Here is a 21891-nt window from a genome sequence, read left to right as displayed (position 1 = left end):
AAAGAGTCAAGATACATTAAAAATATCCATAATTTTAAAAACAAAGAACCACAAATCCCTGCTAATCAAGTGCATAAAATCAGTAAACCCCACAAAGTGTCATAGCCTGGAATCCCTGCTACGCTTTGATGGTGATATTGTGTTATTGTTACGGACTTGTTTTATGTCTTTTTATGTCCATTCGAGCTACACTGTGTAAACTAGGGGCCTGCCTCCTTGCCCCGTGCCCTGGGCCCCTTCCAATGTGGGGGTATGGACCCACGGCGCGAGGTGATGGGGAGCCCTGACTGATGCCTAAATTCCTAGCCCCCCCATACCTTTTTTCCTCACAAATCTATTCTTTTCCACTGGCTGTGAGTGTTGAATTCTATCTGAAGTAGCTCCCACGAATGTTAGCTAGTCTTACACGCTCACATTACTAGTTACTCTTGGCAGACTCATGGGGCTGGGAACAGGCATATCCACCTGGAGACCCAAATGTGAGCTTACCTTAGCTTGTTCATGCTCCTGGGCTGCTTTAAATCTGTTTTATTTTGTCAGTACCCCTGTTATGCATGCTTCATAAAACCCCCCGAGGCTTTTGTTGTCCTCCATGTTGGCGACTGTGCCACGCTCCCTGGACTCGCAACCCTACTCCCCCCCCTCCCCCCCATGTATACTCTACTCCTGATATTCCTTATACTGATTCCCACCTTTTTAGTACCTCCCCCTCTATAAGATTTGTTCTGTTTGCAAGCCCATTTTTATGTTACCGCCTTGCTCAGAAGCGTGGTGTTAGGTTCTTGATTATTACGATTAGGAAACTCTCTGTACCCCCCTTCTCCACAGCCTATTGTTGTTGGATAGTTGAATAACTAGTTGGCAGCAGGCGTTTCTGCCAACCTAAACTTTCCACCATCTTAATTTATTTTATTTTTCTCCCCTTTTACTTCTCCTATTCCAGGTATTCCAAGTGCTTACGTAGCCCCCCCCCCCCTCCTACTCTTCCTTCTTCTGCTTTCACTCTTTTACTTACCATACTTACCATTCTAACTAATGTTTCAACTGATCACTAACCCCACACTAGTATTCCTTTACAGGTCAGATCCCTCCTGAGACCGACTTGACAGACCTCACTCTGACCTCATTCAATGTTCATGGGCTCAATTCGCCCAATAAACATTCTCAAATCTGCACTCTCCTATGCAAAATCCATTTCCATCTCGTGTTCCTCCTGGAAACCCATTTCAAAACTGAGAAAATCCCTCGCTTACCACTCAAAATTTTCCCCCACAGCTATCACTCTACCAGCCCCAAAGCTTCTTCTTTTGGTGTCTCGATATTATTCCACTATTCGGTTCCCTTTCAACTATCTCATAGTTACATGGACGCAGAGTGCACTGTTCTTTTTCTTAAAGGCTCTATAGCATCTCACAAATATACCTTCGCAAATTTATGTGCTCCAAATACAGGACAGATAGCATGGCTGCTGGATACATTACATACTCTCGAGTTAATTGCAGAAAGCCCCATCCTATTAGCCGGTGATCTAAATGTAGCCCTAAACCCGACTCTACACACCTCATCAGGCTCCTCCTCTATCCCACAGAGAGCACTAGGTAAACTCAAACAGGCTTTGAGTGACTTAGGACTGACCAATGTGGCACTCGTGCATCCCGACCACTAAAGACTACTCCTTTTTCTCTAATCTGAGAAAATCCTATCAGAGGTTAGATTATATTTTCCCATCAAACGTACTCCTCCCCTCATTTTTGAGAGCTAAGATTGAACCGATCTCTGTTTCTGACCATGCCCCGGTTTGGGCTACATTGACTCTCTGACAGCTACCTCTCGAGGACTGGTGCTAGAGACTCAATTAATCCTTGCTAGACCGCCCAGATCTTGCTTCCAAGATTTAGGCAACATTTGGAAACTTACTTTAGCATTAACGCTAATGGAGAGAGGTGCCCTACCATTACCTGGGAGGCGCATAGATCAGTGATTAGGGGTGTATTCATCTCCCTTGCATCAAAGGTGAAAAAAGACTCGCAAAAGGAACTCGACAAATTTATTGCTGACATAGCTGCAATAGAACGCATTAGGAAGGCGAGTGTGAGGCTAACAAGAGATGCTGAACTGAGACAGCTTAGAGAAAAACTTAAAGATCTGATCAACGCCCGAACTGCTAAGCAGTTCCTTCATTTTCAGCACAGGTTGTATGCCCACCGGGAAGGAGGGAAACTTATGTCCTCCATGATTAAAAATAGAACGCTAAAATGCTTTATTATCACGATTAGAGATAAGGATGACGTTATTCAAACCTCCACCAAAAAGCCTCTTAATTTCTCACTTTTTATTCCAACCTTTACAACCTGAACTCCGGTCTTTCGGATTCCGCGAACAGTGTTAGTTGTTCTAAAATGGAAGAGTTTTTGAACTCCCTCTCCCTCCCAACCCTCTCTCCGGAGGACGCTTCCGCACTCACTTCACCAATCTCCCTGGACGAGATTAAGCAGGTCCTTAACAGTTTTAAGGTTCTTTGCGCATATTAATTTTGCTTTGTAAGTCATATCTACCACAACAAGTTGACCTTTCTAGAAGGGAATCTACACTATTACTGTTATATCTCTTGGGTCTAGGTCTATGGCACAAAATTAAATCAAGTCATTCATTGAGGGATTGAGAAATTGAAACCCTTGGGCAGGTGCACACTGTTATTATTTTGTGCCATTCATACTGTATACCATACAGTATAAACCGCTATACCTGTACTACTTTGTGACTATGATTAATGTAGCTTTTTATACTCCTTCTTATTGAAACTTGTTATTAAAATAAATGAAGTCTACTCTTCACATTTGGGATGGATGATTTTCTAGTTCATAATTACTATGTTTTTAATTCCCAGTAATACAGTAAGAGTTTTCCCTGGGTTGTGACAGTTTCCAACTCATTTCCTTCATTTGAATAATGAAGGGTTTATTAATCTTCTACGTGATAAAACACTCAATTCTGAACATGAAACAAAGTCCTTGTACAATATATATGTAAATTCTACCAGGAGATCTAGTCAGTGTTTAAGCAAAAATATAGTGCATGTTAAGGTGTATAAAAGTAACCCTAGATTCACACACATATTGCAGACAGAATTTTGGAGCTTCTAAAAACACGCCATGATTATGAACGTCAGTATGACAGATTCATAAATATGTCTAAGGCCAGGGCCCCACGGGACGGAAAAGCCGCGATTTACCCATAGTGGAAACGCCGTGGGAAAATCACGGCACTTTATAGTAACTGCAAAGTGGTGGAATTCTTGCGAATCCCATGCCCACTTTGTGGTAAAAACCAGCACGATTTTGGAAATCGTAACATGTCAATTATATCTACGTAAATGCCGTAGATATATCATTTTTACAGAAAGTCCGCGGAGGAAAACTCGGCAAACTTTCTGTTTAAAACACTGTGGGAAGAACTGCAGTGCGTTGCCGTTGTGTTTTTCCCCGCAGCACTTTATAGCTACAGGTCTTCCCATGGGGCCTTAACCTAAACCTACAAATGGCAACCATAGTTTAAGACAAGTGCAAAGATAGACAGTATTGATAAATGTGCCCGAGTATGTTTCTTTTAAGTTTGGGGAATATAGACCATGCCCATCATTAGGTGAACACTGTGATTTGACTATTACCCATATGGGAGTGCAGACTTTTGTTTGCTTTTTGCTCAATTTTGTACTTGTTCTGCTACCTAAGTCAGCATTCCCTATGTATGTGAGTATTTCACATATGTATTAAATCAAGCCGCAGGTTTGTAATATAAAATATTAAGCAGTTTTTTATGTGTTATGTGTGTTGATATGAAAAGTAAACCTGGATCCCCTCCATGTGTACTCTACATTAGTTTTATATAGCCCACCTTCACAATAAAAGTAATTTAAATTGATATTCACATCTGTAATCCCTCTGTATTTAGTCATTCATTTGTTTTCTGTTTTATTTCACACAAGTTAATTAAATCTCAATGAACTGCGAGCACAAAGTTAATATTTCATGAAGATTTTTGTTTTGCGATTGTCTACTAAATTGAAGTCTTAATGGAATTAACTTGACATGGTGTCCTTCTCTGCTGGATGCTTTCTGTATTATTTAATATTGCTGTGGAAATTTCCTTTTTATAAACATCACCATTTCAAGTTTCACAGGTAGGGACAGAACATTTTAGTCAATGGCACATAATACAGTCAAACCGATAAGTTTTCTTCTTGTCAAAACAGGTTATCCAAAGTGGCAGTATTAAATAAGACATTTCAGTCCACTTGATGTACATGATGACCAAAAACTGCAGTATGACATTTGTGCTTTTCTTCATATAAAAATACCTTTAACCCGCTCACTGCCAGAGTTGTCTGTCTTTGAGGCCTGCAGACTGGATGCTGATATAGCTGCAGTGGCGTAACTACCGTGGTAGCAGCAGTAGCAGCTGCCACAGGGCCCGGGACATTGGGGGCCTGGTGGCAGCCGCTACCGCTGCGTTTTTTTGTTTTTTTTTAATAGGCCGTTACCGGCTGGAGTTACTCCAGCCGCTAACGGGCCCTATATACTTACCGATCCTGGCAGGGGCCGGGATCGGTAAGTGACACTGCGGGCCCCACAAGCACTATTATACTCGGGGGTCTTTTCGGACCCCCGAGTATAATGATCGGAAGTGCAGGAGAGGTAACTGAACATAAAAAACTGTGTTACTTACCTCTCCAGGCTCCGCGCAGGCTTCGGCCTACTTGTGTGACGTCTCAGACGTCACATGATCGGGGCCTGTGTCCTTATGCGTCGCGACGCAGGCTCCCGGTCACATGACGTCCCTGACGTCATTGAAGATGGCCGCCAGCGGGGAGTCGGGAGACAGGTAAGTTACAGTGTGTTTTTTTTTTTTTTATGTTGTTCTTCCCCTGGGTCTCCGATTATTATACTCTTGACCCCAGGGTATAATAATTGTTAATGGGTGCATACGGGGCATAATAGTGGGTGAAGGGGCCACAATGGGGGATAATACTGTGTGTAGGGGCCACAATGGGGCATAATACTGTGTGCAGGGCCACTATGGGGGATAATACTGTGTGCAGGGGCCACTATGGTGCATAATAGTGTGTGCAGGGCCACTATGGGGTATAATAATGTGTGCAGTGGCCACTATGGGATATAATAATGTGTGCAGGGGCCACTATGGGGTATAATACTGTGTGCAGGGGCCACTATGGGGTATAATAATGTGTGCAGGGGCCACTATGGGGTATAATACTGTGTGCAGGGGCCACTATGGGGTATAATACTGTGTGCAGGGGCCACTATGGGGTATAATAATGTGTGCAGGGGCCACTAAGGGACATAATACTGTGTGCAGGGGCCACTATGGGGTATAATAATGTGTGCAGGGGCCACTATGGAGCGTAATAGTGTGCGTAGGAATGCGGGGGTGGGGTCGTGCAGGGTTTTCGGCGTCAGCCGGGGGGGGGGGTATGTCAAAGGTTCTCCACGGGGCCCCGCCATTCCTAGTTACGCCACTGTATAGCTGCATCCATGTAAATTTTGTTTCTGCTTTGGAGACCTTGGAGAAGACTTAATAATACTATCTAAAAGTAAGACAGTGCAAACATAGGCTAGACAGTCTTAAAATACATCACATTTGTCAAAGTATTTAATATGCGCGTATCACATAGAAAGTAATAGGGGAAAAAAGCCTCCCATTCATTTCAATGGGAAGTGCACGTATGCCGGCTCCCATAGAAATGAATGGGATCTGCTTTGTACGCGCTCATTCTCAACTTGTTTTACGTTCAGAATGAGATGAGCGTATACTTAGTGTGAATGCACCCTAACTGTGACAAAATTGACACCCTTCGGTGTACAGTGTTGCATCTTAAGTCCCGTACTTTTTCCAAAAAGCCATGTCCTTTTTTGACCAGTCTCACATCCTTGCTGGACAAGGCACAGAAAATGCTCTTAGGTTGGGTCTCCACGACGAAAATGCTGCATTTTACATTACATGCAAAGTGTATGGGATTCTGGTTAACGGAAAGATGCGTTTTCAAAAACACAACTTTTTGTGAAAAACAGTAGCTCGCTATGTGGCTCCTTAGCCTAAAACAGTTAATAAATGTGCGGTCAAGCATACATGACAGTTTTTTGGTGCAATTTGTGCCAAAATTGGCAATAAGAAATCTGCCCCATTGTGAAAGGTTGCGCATACATTTAACATGTCTGACCAACTGCATGTTAACCCCTTCCCGACATGCGCCGTAATAGTACGCCGCATGTCGGGTCTGTAACTATGGCGACCGCCCGGGAGCTTTAAGCAGTAGACAAACCGTCTTTCATGCCTCCGATCGGTCCCCGGACCGATCGGAGGCAGTAACCCCTCCGGCGCCGCGGTCAAAGGCGCTGGAGGCGCCATTTTCCCGGCGGCTCATGGGCGCCACCATTTTGGCCGGGATCGCCGGCTCCTGGAGCATGCTGAAGTCCCAGAAACCAGACAGAAACCAAGTCCCGTTGCCATGACAGCCGGGAGCCTTGTACAGGCTCCCAGGCTTGTCTGCAAATCCTCTCTTTTGCAGGCTGGTCTATGCAGCCTGCAAAAAAAAGGATGCTTTTTTGCAATGCATTGCAATGCATTAGCATTGTAATGCATTGCATTAGTGATCAGATCCCCTGGGGTTCAACACCCCTAGGGGGTCTAATAAATGCAAAAAAAAAAAAAAAAAAGTTAAAAAAATATAAAAATTAAAAGTTCAAATCACCCCCCTTTCCCTAGAACACATATAAAAGTAGTTAAAAACTGTGAAACATATACATGTTAGGTATCCCCGTGTCCGAAATCGCCCGCTCTACAAATCTATAAAAATATTTTTCCTGTTCAGTAAACGCCGTAGTGGGAAAAATAGTCGAAAGTGCCAAACTGCCGTTTTTTCACTGTTTTGATTCTGATAAAAATTTGAATAAAAAGTGATCAAAGCAATAACATTTCCCAAAAATGGTAGAACTAAAAAGTATACCCGACCCTATGCATCCCCGTACACTTACGTATAAAAAAGTTACGGCCGTCAGAATATGGCGACTTTTAGAAAAAAAAATTTTTAACACAGTTTTGGAATTTTTTTTAGGGGTCAAAATGTAAATAAAACCATATAAATTTGGTATCCCTGGAACTGTACCGAAACACAGAATATAGGGGACATATCATTTTGGCTGCACAGTGAACGCCGTAAAACCAAAGCCTGTAAGAAAGTCGCAGAAATGCATTTTTTCTTCAAATCCACCCCATTCTGATTTTTTTTTCCTGCTTCCCAGTACATTATATAGAATAATTAATGGTAGCATCATGAAGAAAAATTTGTCCCGCAAAAATTAAGACCTCATATGGCTCTGGGAGCGGAGAAATAAAAAAGTTATGGGGTTTAGAAGGAGGGGAGTCAAAAACAAAAAACGAAAATCAAAAAATGCCATCGGCGGGAAGGGGTTAAAAATATTGTTGGGAGTTTAAAAGTACTGATATGAGGCAACTGCAAGCAAAACTACTAGGTCTCTATGAAAAAGATCATTATAGCAACATATAGACTGAAATTTCCCCACTGTGGGACTATTAAAGGATATTATCTTATCTTATCTTATATAGACTGAGCTATTGCAAATGTTGCTGCAGTCTAACAACCACATGACGTTAGATTTAGAGATGAGCGAGTAGTACTCGATCGAGTAGGTATTCGATCGAATACTACGGTATTCAAAATACTCGTACTCGATCGAGTACCACTCGCTGTTCGAATGTAAAAGTTCGATGCAGAACCAGCATTGATTGGCTGAATGCTATACAGTCGGCCAATCAACGCTGGTTCTTCTCCTACCTTTAGAAGTCTTCTCCGCACAGCGTCCCCACGGCGTCTTCCAGCTCTTCATTCACTCTGCCAGGCATCGGGCCTGGGCAGAGCCGACTGCGCATGTCCACTTGTAGTGCGGGCATGCGCAGTCAGCTCTGCCCAGGCCCGATGCCTGGCAGAGTGAATTCAGAGCCGGAAGATGCCGCGGGGACGCTGCATGAAGAAGACTTCTCGGAGGATCCAGCCCGACCCTCACTCGTGGACTTGGTAAGTATAATTTGATCGAATGTTGCCTACCCCTGAAACGAGCATTCCCCCCCATAGACTATAATAGGGTTTGATATTCGATTCGAGTAGTCGAATATTGAGGGACTACTCGAAACGAATATCGAACCTCGAACATTTTACTGTTCGCTCATCTCTAGTTAGATTGAATATTACACATTTTATTCATTTATAACTGCTTTCGGCCAAGCACAGGTCACCTGGGTGAGTTTTATCACTTTAGAATTTGCAGTCAGAGACCTACAATTATGAGCACAGGATGGCAAATGATTTTAGAAGTTGCACTCTGTATATTTAAATACAATCTAATCTTACTCATATAACTGTAACTTAGAAAAGGTCATAATACTAATCAATGACTGCGGAGTATACACAGAGAACTGAATGATTCATGAACGGCTCCTGATGCAAAGTGGCACATGCCCAAGATGACTGATGGCACACAATTCTAGCACATTCCCTTAGCAATATCAAAGTAACAAGTTATCATGCGGTGACATCGAAAAAGTGAGGTTAAACCAGTCAAATGCTTTTATTTTCCTGTTTTATTCACAGTAAATTATAGACAAAATACAATTTTGTGTAAGTGGATTTATTAAAAACAGAAACATGTATTTGTTGAATGTTTAATAGGAAGAGAGTGTGAGGACACAGTTGGGTATGGAGCAAACACGTGGTAAAACCAGTTCTTTTTTTCTGTAAGGTGGTGCGCACCTCCTTCCACAATTGTCTCCTGCAGTTTCAAAAGAAATTTATTAAATAAAAAAAATAGCAAGAGGGTGAAAGCAATTTAATATCTAGTACACCAGATGATATATACAAGTACAATGCAGAACAATTACTTGATGTACTTTTCTACAAACTGATTAGGAATATGGAATGGAGAAATAGAGAAAAGAGGAAACCTACATTAACAAGGAGTCAGAGATACACACTGACTTCCAAATGTAGAATTCAAGATCCTCTAGGTTGAGGGAGAAAAACTTACAAAATGTATATCATTATCTCTGTAGATAATAAGCCATTCCAGGGGTCCTGAAATGTCGACCCATGGAGTCCACAGTTTATCAAACTGCAGTCTCATAACATTTATAGTGACATTTATTTTATTGAAAAGCAAAATTGAACTAGCTCAGCTCAGTTAAAAAACGGTTCATGTCCTTCGGCATCAAAAGGCCTAAATACTTTAAGGCGTTGGATTGCCATTTAAAAATAGAAAGAGTTCTGTTCCTTGAGTAGCCTGATAAGAGGGGAGAGTGGTGTTCAGTATCTCGGTCTTACGAGCACGCCCTGACACTTCTCCTTGCCATGCTATGTACTAGATCTATTCCGATGAAGGTCTAACGACCGAAACGTCAAAACATTGATTGATCTAGTTTGCCTTTTTCAATTTTTTCTTTGCACTGTGTCAATGGCGTTTGTTCTATTGTAAAATAAATCATTACACTTTCCCAATGCAAATATAGTGTGTGCAGCAAAATTTATTTCTACTTATGGGAATTCACCTTGAAATTACTCAAATACACGAATCGGTCAAATGCCTCAATGAGTAGGAGGGAACAAAATGGAGGGGTTTGTCAGGGATAATAGTAAATCATCTGCATAGAGGGCAAGTTTGTATATGTGACTCAACCTAGACTCCAGACAGAGAAGTCCAGGGACCCCTGCCACAATACCACCAGATGCTCCATTAGAATAACAGCAGCCATTTTTTGTTTCAGATTTTGCTGCAGTTTTTGAGCCAAACCTGAACATCTTCAAAAAGAATGACTTGTACTACCCCCTTCTGATAAATCCTCTTCTAGGTCCACTTCTGGCTTTAACTTTAAAAAAACAAAAAGGCAGAAAAAGCTGTAACAAAATAATCCAAACAAACCTATGCTGAGGTGTAACTATCATATGACAGTTTTGTGCCATAATTGTGGCACGTTTTCAGTAGTAAATCTTACCTGGTGTCTTTTATTGAAAAGTAGTAACAAATTTGGTGATCCCATAGAGATTTTGACTCTTGTGTATGTCTGTGTGTTCTCTTTTGCATAAATGTGTAATAAAAAGGGAAAAGAGAGGAAAACGCAGGTGATACTTTTTACTGCTCAAGTACAGAACCAGAGAATGATATTTTCAGGATCGTGCTGTTTATTACAGAACAGTCAGATTTGGGAATTGTGTAGCTGGTCAATGAAATGCTTTCTTGTTTTTCAGTGGCTTCGAGTGACAGTGAGAGTGACTCTGAATTAAGTTCTTCAAGTCTGGATGAAAAAGAATCATTTAGTTCCAAAGATGGGAAGTATCGAAAAAACAGAATAGACTCTGGTAAGTTGTTGTAAATTGCTCATGGGTATGTCTGGTGCATGAATAGGAGAGTTTTATCCTCCTGATTCTTTCTTCCCGCATCTCAGTAGCTCCTGCTGATACAAGGATATCAGCAACTTCACATGCAATGAAACAAAGATTTAAAATTGGTGGTCTAGGGCAGGAATGTGTGCACTTATTGAATGTTGTACTGGGGTGCTGGGGGTCCACTAGTAAAAATCATTTTATATGCCACTGTACAGCCACTTGCAAATATTACCTTTTTCAGTAGTAGTTTGCTGCATATCCCTTGCTTTGGGTTCATCTTCGACTATGGTCCTCTTCGCTGATATGTGTTCACAATATTGTCGCAGGTAGCAGTAACAAAATTGATAATTGAAAATGATAGGTGATTGGAACCCCTGCAATAAAGAGGAAGGCCTTGGGAGTGAGGAAACAGCTGAGTCTGCCTCTGAACCTAAACTTAGTATAAGGAAAATGTTTGTTTTTGTACCGTGTTAGCCAGTGGGTAGGAAATATAAAAAACAAAAAACTTGAGAGTCTTCAGTAGTTGATACCTTTTTTAACCCTTTCACTGTCAAGCACGTAGCTTTGCGTTCTACCAAGGTGGCACATAAGTAGCGGAGGACGTAGCTACTATGTCCTCCCTACTAATGCCGATATCTCTGGACTGCATCAACATATCTTGATGCTTTAAAATGAATTTTAAAGAGTAGAATCTCATCTTTAAAATGATACAAGTGATGATACAAGTTACAGTTTTGGAGCGATTCACTGTTGAAAACGCTATTTGGTATTGAGATCCAACTGCAGATCTCAATTTCCGACAGCGTTTCAACCGTGAATTGCTCCGAAACTATAAGTTGTATCATCAAGTTCTTGGTATCGTTTTAAAGCATCAAGATACACTCACCGGCCACTTTATTAGGTACACCATGCTAGTAACGGGTTGGACCCCCTTTTGCCTTCAGAACTGCCTCAATTCTTCGTGGCATAGATTCAACAAGGTGCTGGAAGCATTCCTCAGAGATTTTGGTCCATATTGACATGATGGCATCACACAGTTGCCGCAGATTTGTCGGCTGCACATCCATGATGCGAATCTCCCGTTCCACCACATCCCAAAGATGCTCTATTGGATTGAGATCTGGTGACTGTGGAGGCCATTGCAGTACAGTGAACTCATTGTCATGTTCAAGAAACCAGTCTGAGATGATTCCAGCTTTATGACATGGCGCATTATCCTGCTGAAAGTAGCCATCTGATGTTGGGTACATTGTGGTCATAAAGGGATGGACATGGTCAGCAACAATACTCAGGTAGGCTTTGGCGTTGCAACGATGCTCAATTGGTACCAAGGGGCCCAAAGAGTGCCAAGAAAATATTCCCCACACCATGACACCACCACCACCAGCCTGAACCGTTGATACAAGGCAGGATGGATCCATGCTTTCATGTTGTTGACGCCAAATTCTGACCCTACCATCCGAATGTCGCAGCAGAAATCGAGACTCATCAGACCAGGCAACGTTTTTGCAATCTTCAATTGTCCAATTTCGATGAGCTTGTGCAAATTGTAGCCTCAGTTTCCTGTTCTTAGCTGAAAGGAGTGGCACCCGGTGTGGTCTTCTGCTGCTGTAGCCCATCTGCCTCAAAGTTCGACGTACTGTGCGTTCAGAGATGCTCTTCTGGCTACCTTGGTTGTAACGGGTGGCTATTTGAGTCACTGTTGCCTTTCTATCAGCTCGAACCAGTCTGGCCATTCTCCTCTGACCTCTGGCATCAACAACGCATTTCCGCCCACAGAACTGCCGCTCGCTGGATGTTTTTTCTTTTTCGGACCATTCTCTGTAAACCCTAGAGATGGTTGTGCGTGAAAATCCCAGTAGATCAGCAGTTTCTGAAATACTCAGACCAGCCCTTCTGGCACCAACAACCATGCCACGTTCAAAGGCACTCAAATCACCTTTCTTCCCCATACTGATGCTCAGTTTGAACTGCAGGAGATTGTCTTGACCATGTCTGCATGCCTAAATGCACTGAGTTGCCGCCATGTGATTGGCTGATTAGAAATTAAGTGTTAACGAGCAGTTGGACAGGTGTACCTAATAAAGTGGCCGGTGAGTGTATGTTGATGCAGTCCAAAGATATAGAGCTCTAAATTGTCCCCCCCTCCTGTCCAAGCGAGCAATTTGCGAACTGTAACAGAAAAGGGGGGGGGGGGGCACGAGCAGCCCAGCAGCGTGCATAGAGACAGAGAAATCTGACTCAATGCATAACTTGTATGTGACACCAGGAGGGGGGTGGCAGTGATTCTTCTGTCCCTATTAACCCTTCTCCTGCCAATCAGAGAGCATACTATACTTTTGCTGTCTGATTGTCACATAAAGGTATAATATGCTATGAACCCATGTGACAGATTCATCCCTTCTTGCAATGTTTGAAGCAGGGTCATAAACTTGTACTCATAAATTCGTCTCTCTTTCCTTGATTTAAAATTCCCTCTTAAAACCATAATTTTCATGTCATTGGTGATATTATGTCTTCATTGCAGAAATGTTTTGACACGGGAAGGTCCATTCTTTTTTCTCTAATAGTATGGCGATGTGAGTTAATTCGCAGTCTAAGCTTCTGACCAGTCTCTCCAACATACAAATTTTCAGTACATTTTGTACATAAATATGCATTCTTCAGAAATTGTTTTTAGATATACCTGAAGAAGAAGCCCAGAGCTTCGTAACATTGTAATCTGATTAGTTAGCCATTAAAAAAGGTATCAACTACTGAAGACTCAAGTTTTTTTGATTTTTATATTATCTGCACCTAAATAGCATTCTAGTCACCCATTGCATCTGTATAATGGTAAAGTGGGTATTTTATAAATGAATCTGTTCAGGGTAATATTTGTATACTTGGGCTGATGAGATGCTGTATGCTATCTATGTAGTAAACTGAATATACCATGACAATCACCACTCATGCTAGAGAATATGTGGTTAAAACCTATTTTTAGGGGTATACAATATATACTGTACATGTAAAATATGAGTATATTCTGCACTAATGTGTTTTTCACTATTAGTTTCAAGTACTGAGCCCACTCTATCTTCAACTGGTAATCACAAGAAACACTTTGGAGGAATTCTATCTAGTGGGTTATCATGTAGTCGGACTAGTCTTAGTAGTGATCGTGGGAGTGCTGGAAGTGCCACAGAAAGCTGTCCTGGAGAATTTACTGAAGGCTATGATAGCGATATCGGCAGGCGAGGTCCAGGTGAGAGTTTAATAAAGCAAGAAATCATGCTCTTGATTCTTCTATTCTGAACCCCCTCCCATGGATGGCATTTTTCAATTTTTGTTTTTGACTTACCGCCTTCCAAATCTCAAAGCGTTTTTTATTTTTCTATTCATAGAGCCATATGAAATTGTTCTTCATAATGGTGCCATTTATTATTCTGTACAATGTACTAAGAAGCTGGAAAATAATTTGAATGGGGTTTGAATGGAATTGAAGATAATGTGCATTTGTGCAAATTTCTTACGGGTTTCATTTTTACTACATTCACTTTGCAGCCAAAATGACATGTCACCTGTAGTTTATGATTTTTTCTTAAAATCGCCATACTATGACATCTGTAACTATTTTTATATTTCCGTGTACAGGAAATGGATACGTATGCATAGGGCATTTTTTTTTTTTGCAGGGCCAGCCGGTAACAGGCCCTATTTACTTACCGATCCTTCAAAGGGCCGGGATTGGTAAGTGACGCCGCGGGCCCCACAAGCACTATTATTATACTCGGTGGTGTTTACATTTTCCCAAGTATAATGATCGGAGGCCCGGAAGAGGTAAGAGAACATAATAAACGTGTTACTTACCTTTCCACGCTCCTGGCAGGCTTTGGGCCTAGTCGTGTGACGTTCCTGATGTCACATGACCAGGGCTTGTGTCCTGGGTCATGTGACATCAGTACATCATTAAAGATGGCCAAAACCACTGAGGAGTGCAGCGGAGCCAGAGATAGGTAAGTAACGGTGTTTTTTTTTAATGTTTGTATCCCCCCGGGTCTCCGATTATTATACTCTATGGTCTGAAAAGACCCCAGAATATAATAATTGTTAATCGGTGTTCATTATGGGGCAAACTAGTGTGTGCAGGGGCCACTATTGGACATACTACTGTGTACTGGGCCACTATAGGACATACTACTGTGTACTGGGGCCACTTTGGGGCATAATAGAGAGCACAGAAATGCGGCAGGGGGTTGGTCGGTCGAGGTCTTTGGTGTCGATCAGGAAGGTGTGGGGGAGTCCATGTCAAAAGTTCGCTACAAGGCCCCGCCATTCCTAGTTATGCCACTGAATGCATTGCAAAATACTGTCATACAAATGAATGCCAGACAAACCTAGATGCCTAGGCTCAATAGTTATCTTGGCAACAGGACGCTGGCCTGGATCTCATTGTGAATGCTGGCAATCTTACCTAAAATGGCAGCATGCGTGCAGTCAATGCTTTGACTGAGGCCCCAGGGGCTTTAGTGCCCACAATAGCCACCATACATCATGGCTAACAGGGCGAATATCGCTCGTGCTTTCTGCATTACTCTGATCCATACCTCTGGTGAGCTGTACTTTGTCATTCAAAACATGCTAGGTTTAGAGGGCTATTATTTACCTATTTATGGGTGAGAGAGTGTAATGTAAGTTCTTCACAAGTTCTTTTATTTGACTCTATTTAAATCACATTGGTGATCACAGTCTGTTGTTACAAGCAGGGTGAAAGCATCAGCTGAAACAGTTTAGGGTAAGTTCACATAGAATTTTTTGGTCAGGATTTTGAGGCCGTATCCGCCTCAGAATCCTGACCAAAAAGACGGCTCGCATTGAAATCAATGGGAGCCGGTCAGTTATTTTTTTCCAGGAGCCGGTGTGTTCCTGCTCCTGGAAAAAGAAGCGAGATGCTCATTCTTCAGGCCGATTCGGCCTGAAGACACTCCCTCCTCCCTACTTTGCCCATTCATTGGGCCTAATCTGGTGCAGAGTGCATGACTGGATGCCAATGCAGTGCACCGGCATTCAGTCGCGGCTACCCGTTTTTTGGTCCGGAACCTGAGGCGACCTAATATGGCAATAGGAGATGACATGGAGACTACTAAATAACTAAATGCCATCTCAGCTAGTGTGATGAATGATGTGCGAATACTTGACCATTGGCCGCATATACATCAATACCACCTGCCAGTTTGTCAGACTTAAACATAGTTTGATAGATACTCACTAGCTGTATGGCTGTAATATTTAGCACAAGTGTGGAAACCATGCAATTTTTATCTATGCATTTTTTCTTTTTTCCTTTGGTTCAGTTCAATTATCAGCACACTTACCACTGTATCAGATATATTTCTTGAGCTATGGAGTTCACTGGGGGCTTTTAATATTCTTATACTGTAGAGTTGGGGAGCATTATTCATTTTTACAGTAGTTTTCCTTAAAGGAGCTGTCACTAGAATACAACCACTGTCCTTTGTTCCTAATTGCTTCCAATTAAAGCGTACCTGTCATTTCAGGTGACTTTTCAGGATAAGCTATTTGTTTGTGCATAGCACTATTCCTGGTCATTACCTTACTGGTCATAAATTATCTATATTCTACAGTCTCTCTCTCTCTCTCTCTCTCTCAAAAAACAGTGCCTGGAACAAGCAGGACATATAGAGAGAAACACTAACGTGTACTGATGTAGTGATAAAACATTTCTATCTAGCTCCAGCATCAGACTTAGGTTTAATGAAAAATGCAAAGTGTTGTACATTGTCTAATAACAAAATTTGCAGTACTGCAAGAAAAAAAATCAGTAAATAGGAATAAAGTTACTATATTTCTAATTTCATGACTTGTATCTAGCAATGTTTTTAAAACTAGCCTTTGAGTCTCTACAGAGATTAAAACTTCTTGAGATGTGAGAAATAAAAAAGAGATCTAACAAGAATAAATTGATTAATTTTAGAATACATATGAAATTTCTCCCTAGTAATTTCATCAAGTTGGAGATTGAAAATTGGATATATGAATAGTAATAGTTGTAAATCTTTGTTCTCAGGGTGTCTGTCACATTTTGCAAGTGGCTTAAAGTCATTCAAGGATCTTTGAGTTTTCTAATTTGAAGAACCAGCCAGTTATATCTGTTCATAGAAGTAAAAACATGCAGCTGAAAAATAAATTGGCTGCTGTAAATGAGCTCCATGCCGTGTCTCTTGCCAATCCCCACAGTAGCCCTCATCATGTCTCTGCTCTTCCTAGAAGTGCATGGGGTTTGTTTTTCTGTCATTGTTTTTTTTTTTTATCCCTTCACTTAGATTGATCATAGAAATGGATATGCTGTGCGAGCAACTGCAAATTATCTATGTTTACCGCCCAACGATTATCTGAACTTTTCAGACTGATTAATGGATATAATCATTAAAAACATGTGGCTGACTGTTTCTGTGTTTTCATGCTGGCGGCATATACTGCATAAAGCGCAGAAGCAAAAAAAAAAGTAGTAAATGTGACAGATTACTGCAGTATAAATGTACACTAATATATTAGTGAAATGCAAAACAGACTTCAAAAACTGATCTTCAAATTATTGTAAAATTATCAGTATTTTCAGTATTGTGCTGGTAGATCAAAATGAGAAAAAAAAATCTGTAAAAAAGTTAGATATTGAAAATCCTTTTTAATACTAATATACTATAATCCATATTCCCCAGTGAAAACCCTATTCAGCATTGAGATCCCAATGCAGATCTCGATTCCCGACAGCATTTTTAATAGCAGATCTCTCTGAATCTGTATGGGATATCAGGATGACCTTGGTATTATTCTAAAGATCAGATTCTCTTCTTTAAAATGAATCAAAACTCATCTTCATAGCCCAATGGATCCAGAGATATGGGGCTCTAACATGTTCTCCACCTTCCAGCCTCTGGCAGCATATTAGAGTTGTGTGTAAAAGGAAGAAGGAGGAGGAGGAAGGAGCAGAGTGGCAGACTGCACAGACGATGATAAATCATCTTCATTTGTGCATAACCTGTATGTGACACCAGGGGGAGAGGTAGCGAGGACTTGTCTATGTTATCCCCTCTCCTAGCAATCAGAGAGCATACAATACTTTTGCATAAAGGGATAATGTAATACCCCTCTGAGCCTAATGATAGGGGTATTCTTCTGTAATACCCCTCTTAACATAACAAGAAAGTTTATTGACGATATGACCCAGACGTTTACCATTGTCCAGGTCGTAGCCCCAAAAGAGTTGTACCAAACACTTATACAACACATACACAAAGTTTACATTTCACCCTGTCCATACCTGAACTTTATAGAGTAAAATACGCCTCTCTAGCGATATCCGTTACAGGCTAAAATAATAGCAATAACAATTACCACTAGAGATGAATGTATAGATTTCTACAGTTTTTATAGGTTGATAAAAAATGATATTCTTATGTAAGCTCCTATTTGATAGCTACTTGCTGTAGGCCTGCATTAGCTCGCAATATTCAGTTTCAATTCTTTATTAGCAGTTAGTTTGCTATATCAGGTCGGTGTCCCAATAGTGTAAACAAAGTGATTTTGCTGCAGTGTTTTACAGTACCTGCAAAGTGGATGGGATTCTCACTTATCCCATCTGCACGTTGCAGAAAAACATCTGTAGCTGAAATGTCGCAATTTAAAAAAACATTACGTTTTTGTAAATGTTGGCTTTTCAACAATACAGTCCTATGAAAAAGTTTGGGCACCCCTATTAATCTTAATCATTTTTAGTTCTAAATATTTTGGTATTTGCAACAGTCATTTCAGTTTGATATATCTAATAACTGATGGACACAGTAATATTTCAGGATTGAAATGAGGTTTATTGTACTAACAGAAAATGCGCAATATGCATTAAACCAAAATTTGACCGGTGCAAAAGTATGGGCACCTCAACAGAAAAGTGACATTAATATTTAGTAGATCCTCCTTTTGCAAAGATAACAGCCTCTAGTCGCTTCCTGTAGCTTTTAATCAGTTCCTGGATCCTGGATAAAGGTATTTTGGACAAACAATTCAAGTTCAGTTAAGTTAGATGGTCGCCGAGCATGGACAGCCCGCTTCAAATCATCCCACAGATGTTCAATGATATTCAGGTCTGGGGACTGGGATGGCCATTCCAGAACATTGTAATTGTTCCTCTGCATGAATGCCTGAGGATTTGGAGCGGTGTTTTGGATCATTGTCTTGCTGAAATATCCATCCCCGGCGTAACTTCAACTTCGTCACTGATTCTTGAACATTATTCTCAAGAATCTGCTGATACTGAGTGGAATCCATGCGACCCTCAACTTTAACAAGATTCCCGATGCCGGCATTGGCCACACAGCCCCAAAGCATGATGGAACCTCCACCAAATTTTACAGTGGGTAGCATGTGTTTTTCTTGGAATGCTGTTTCTTTTTGGACGCCATGCATAACGCCTTTTTTTTATAACCAAACAACTCAATTTTTGTTTCCAAAATGAAGCTGCCTTGTCCAAATGTGCTTTTTCATACCTCAGGCAACTCTATTTGTGGCGTACGTGCAGAAACGGCTTCTTTCTCATCACTCTCCCATACAGCTTCTATTTGTGCAAAGTGCGCTGTATAGTTGACCGATGCACAGTGACACCATCTGCAGCAAGATGATGCTGCAGCTCTTTGGAGGTGGTCTGTGGATTGTCCTTGACTGTTCTCACCATTCTTCTTCTCTGCCTTTCTGATATTTTTCTTGGCCTGCCACTTCTGGGCTTAACAAGAACTGTCCCTGTGGTCTTCCATTTCCTTACTATGTTCCTCACAGTGGAAACTGACAGGTTAAATCTCTGAGACAACGTTTTGTATCCTTCCCCTGAACAACTATGTTGAACAATCTTTGTTTTCAGATCATTTGAGAGCGGGCTGTCCATGTTCGGCGACCATCAAACTTAACTGAACTTGAATTGTTTTGTAGAAAGAAATGGTCCAAAATACCTTCATCCAGGATCCAGGAACTGATTAAAAGCTACAGGAAGCGACTAGAGGCTGTTATCTTTGCAAAAGGAGGATGTACTAAATATTAATGTCACTTTTCTGTTGAGGTGCCCATATTTTTGCACCGGTCAAATTTTGGTTTAATGCATATTGCGCATTTTCTGTTAGTACAATAAACCTCATTTCAATCCTGAAATATTACTGTGTCCATCAGTTATTAGATATATCAAACTGAAATGGCTGCTGCAAACAGCAAAATATTTAGAACTAAAAATGATTAAGATTAATAGGGGTGCCCAAACTTTTTCATAGGACTGTACCTACGGAAAAACTGGTGTTTTTCATATGGGTATAATTTAAGCAGAAAATCCACGGAAGAAAATTCTGCAAACTTTCTGTGAGAAGTGCTGCGGGGAAACTGTGGTGGCAACGTGGTTTTGACTGTGGCTCACTACGAGGTGCCTTAGCCATAGGGACCTCAGATGTTACCATAGGGATGTACGTAGAGGTAAATTTGCACCAAAGCAAACCTTCTATTTAGTACTATCCCCATCTGAGACATAACAATTTAATACTTTTATTGTGTTCAGAGTACCCAGGGGGTTCTTGGCATATCTGTTCTATACTGTTTTACATAATATCTATATTTGTGCCAATATATTGTGTTTTGAAATGCCCTTTAAATTGTGTTTGCTTTTTATTCTAATACTTTTATTTTTTATTATCAAGGAAAACATCATGGAAATGTGAATCTACACCGCTGACCGCATAGACATAAAAGAAGCATATACTTGAAATGAAAATAGAATTTTGTACCCTACAACAAACTAAAACTTTCAATATGTCATCAGACAATTGATCATCATGTGCAGGTCTATAGATCTATAGTCTGTTGTGTAAATTGTTTGAGTCATTCATTGCGTATTTGCGTGTAGGTATTTCAGTAAGATAGAGTCTTGTTAACTAACTGTATGTAATTAATAATCTTTATGAATTGTTGTTTTACAATATTACAGGTCTTGACTTTCGTGAAGGTAGTACATTTTGTTTCCACAGCTAAATTTTTTTGGGATAAATATTTGCGTTTTTGTTTATGGATAAAATACCTGAAATAACAGTAATTAGGAAGATTACAGAATGAACACTCCAAAATGTATTTGTACACACCATGAGACATTTATCTTTCGTTGATGCTTACAGTATAGGAGATCACCAGGGAAGGAAACAGGGTAGGCGTCCTAGGCCTCAATCACTTGTTCGCATCTGTGAACGTGTGAAGTCCATGCTATTTAGGGACAGCACCCCACCTTACTCATTTGCCGATGGTGTACTGTCTATTGTTGATCCACTTTTCATGTCTGGGAAAAGCATATAAGCTTTTTTTTTTTAATTTCATTTTTTATACCGTGTACGTCTCTGGGTCTAGGAAAAGCAGATAAGGGCGGGTTCACATCTGCGCCCCGGTCTCCATTTTCAGGTTTCTGTCTTCTGGCCAAGAAACTGGACTGGAGACGGAAACCGGCAGTCACTTTTCAAACCCATTCATTTGAATGGGTGTGCAAAGTGTGTGCCTGTGAGCGTTTTGTGGTCTCCGCAGCAAAATATTTTTTTTTGTAACTGGACACAAAGGCGGACATGCAGGACTTTGTGTCTGGTTAAAAAAAAAAAAAAAAACGTTTTGCCACAGAGACCAAAAAACGCTCACAGGCACTCACAGGCAGAGACTGTCTGCCGGGTTTCCATCACCTGTTGGCAGAAGACGGAAGCCTGGAAGTGGAGACCAGGTGCAGGTGTGAACCCACCCTAACACATAGATGTCATCCTGTTTTTTTCAAGGACTCACTTTCATTGATGTGATGCATCAGTATCAGTGGAAAAAAGGACATCCTCTCATGTTTTTTTTGCGGACCTATGGTATGCCACACTTACGTGATATGCAGATGTGTGAATGTGGTCTTAATCCAGGTTTACAGCTGCAGCATATTCATAGATCTGTCCAGAGATTCTGTAGGTCTGGTTATTTCTACAAAAGCTACTACAGACCAAGCTTCAATGTGATCTCCTTTAGTAAACCATAAAAAAGTGATACAGGAAGGCATATAAAGGCAGTAGGAGCAGGGCTCAACCTTTCCCTTCATAACACTAGATATAGGGAACTGGGCAGAGAACTGTGACACTACTAATATAACTGACACACTACTAATATATTTAATATGTGTATTGAAAGCTTACATGCTTACCTTAAAGGTACTTATTTGTATGATGTTACCACTTTTTAATGATAATTTTATTAAATATTTAGAATTGTTATGAAATACATTTCTTCATTGAGGTACACATACTATATGTATTCCAAAATGTTATTTTGCTATGTTTTTACACTAAAATGTCTTTGCAAAATGTGCATGTATCTTCTTC

At 40.8% G+C, this 21891-nt stretch overlaps 1 protein-coding gene across 1 annotated transcript in view; it reads left to right on the top strand.

The window, feature by feature from the left end:
• Positions 1–20338, top strand: part of RPH3AL (rabphilin 3A like (without C2 domains)) — a 120930-nt gene extending 100592 nt beyond the window's left edge. The window contains exons 7-9 of the mRNA XM_075264927.1: positions 10334–10444; positions 13527–13718; positions 20203–20338. Coding sequence (XP_075121028.1) covers positions 10334–10444; positions 13527–13718; positions 20203–20237 — 338 coding nt within the window. The 3' untranslated portion in view covers positions 20238–20338. The remainder of the gene's footprint in view (positions 1–10333; positions 10445–13526; positions 13719–20202) is intronic.
• The last annotated feature ends 1553 nt before the right edge of the window (positions 20339–21891 follow it).

Source organism: Leptodactylus fuscus, chromosome 2, assembly GCF_031893055.1.
Source record: "Leptodactylus fuscus isolate aLepFus1 chromosome 2, aLepFus1.hap2, whole genome shotgun sequence".
Taxonomy (NCBI): domain Eukaryota; kingdom Metazoa; phylum Chordata; class Amphibia; order Anura; family Leptodactylidae; genus Leptodactylus; species Leptodactylus fuscus.
Note: the sequence above shows the minus strand (reverse complement) of the source record. Positions and strands in the feature narration are given on the sequence as shown.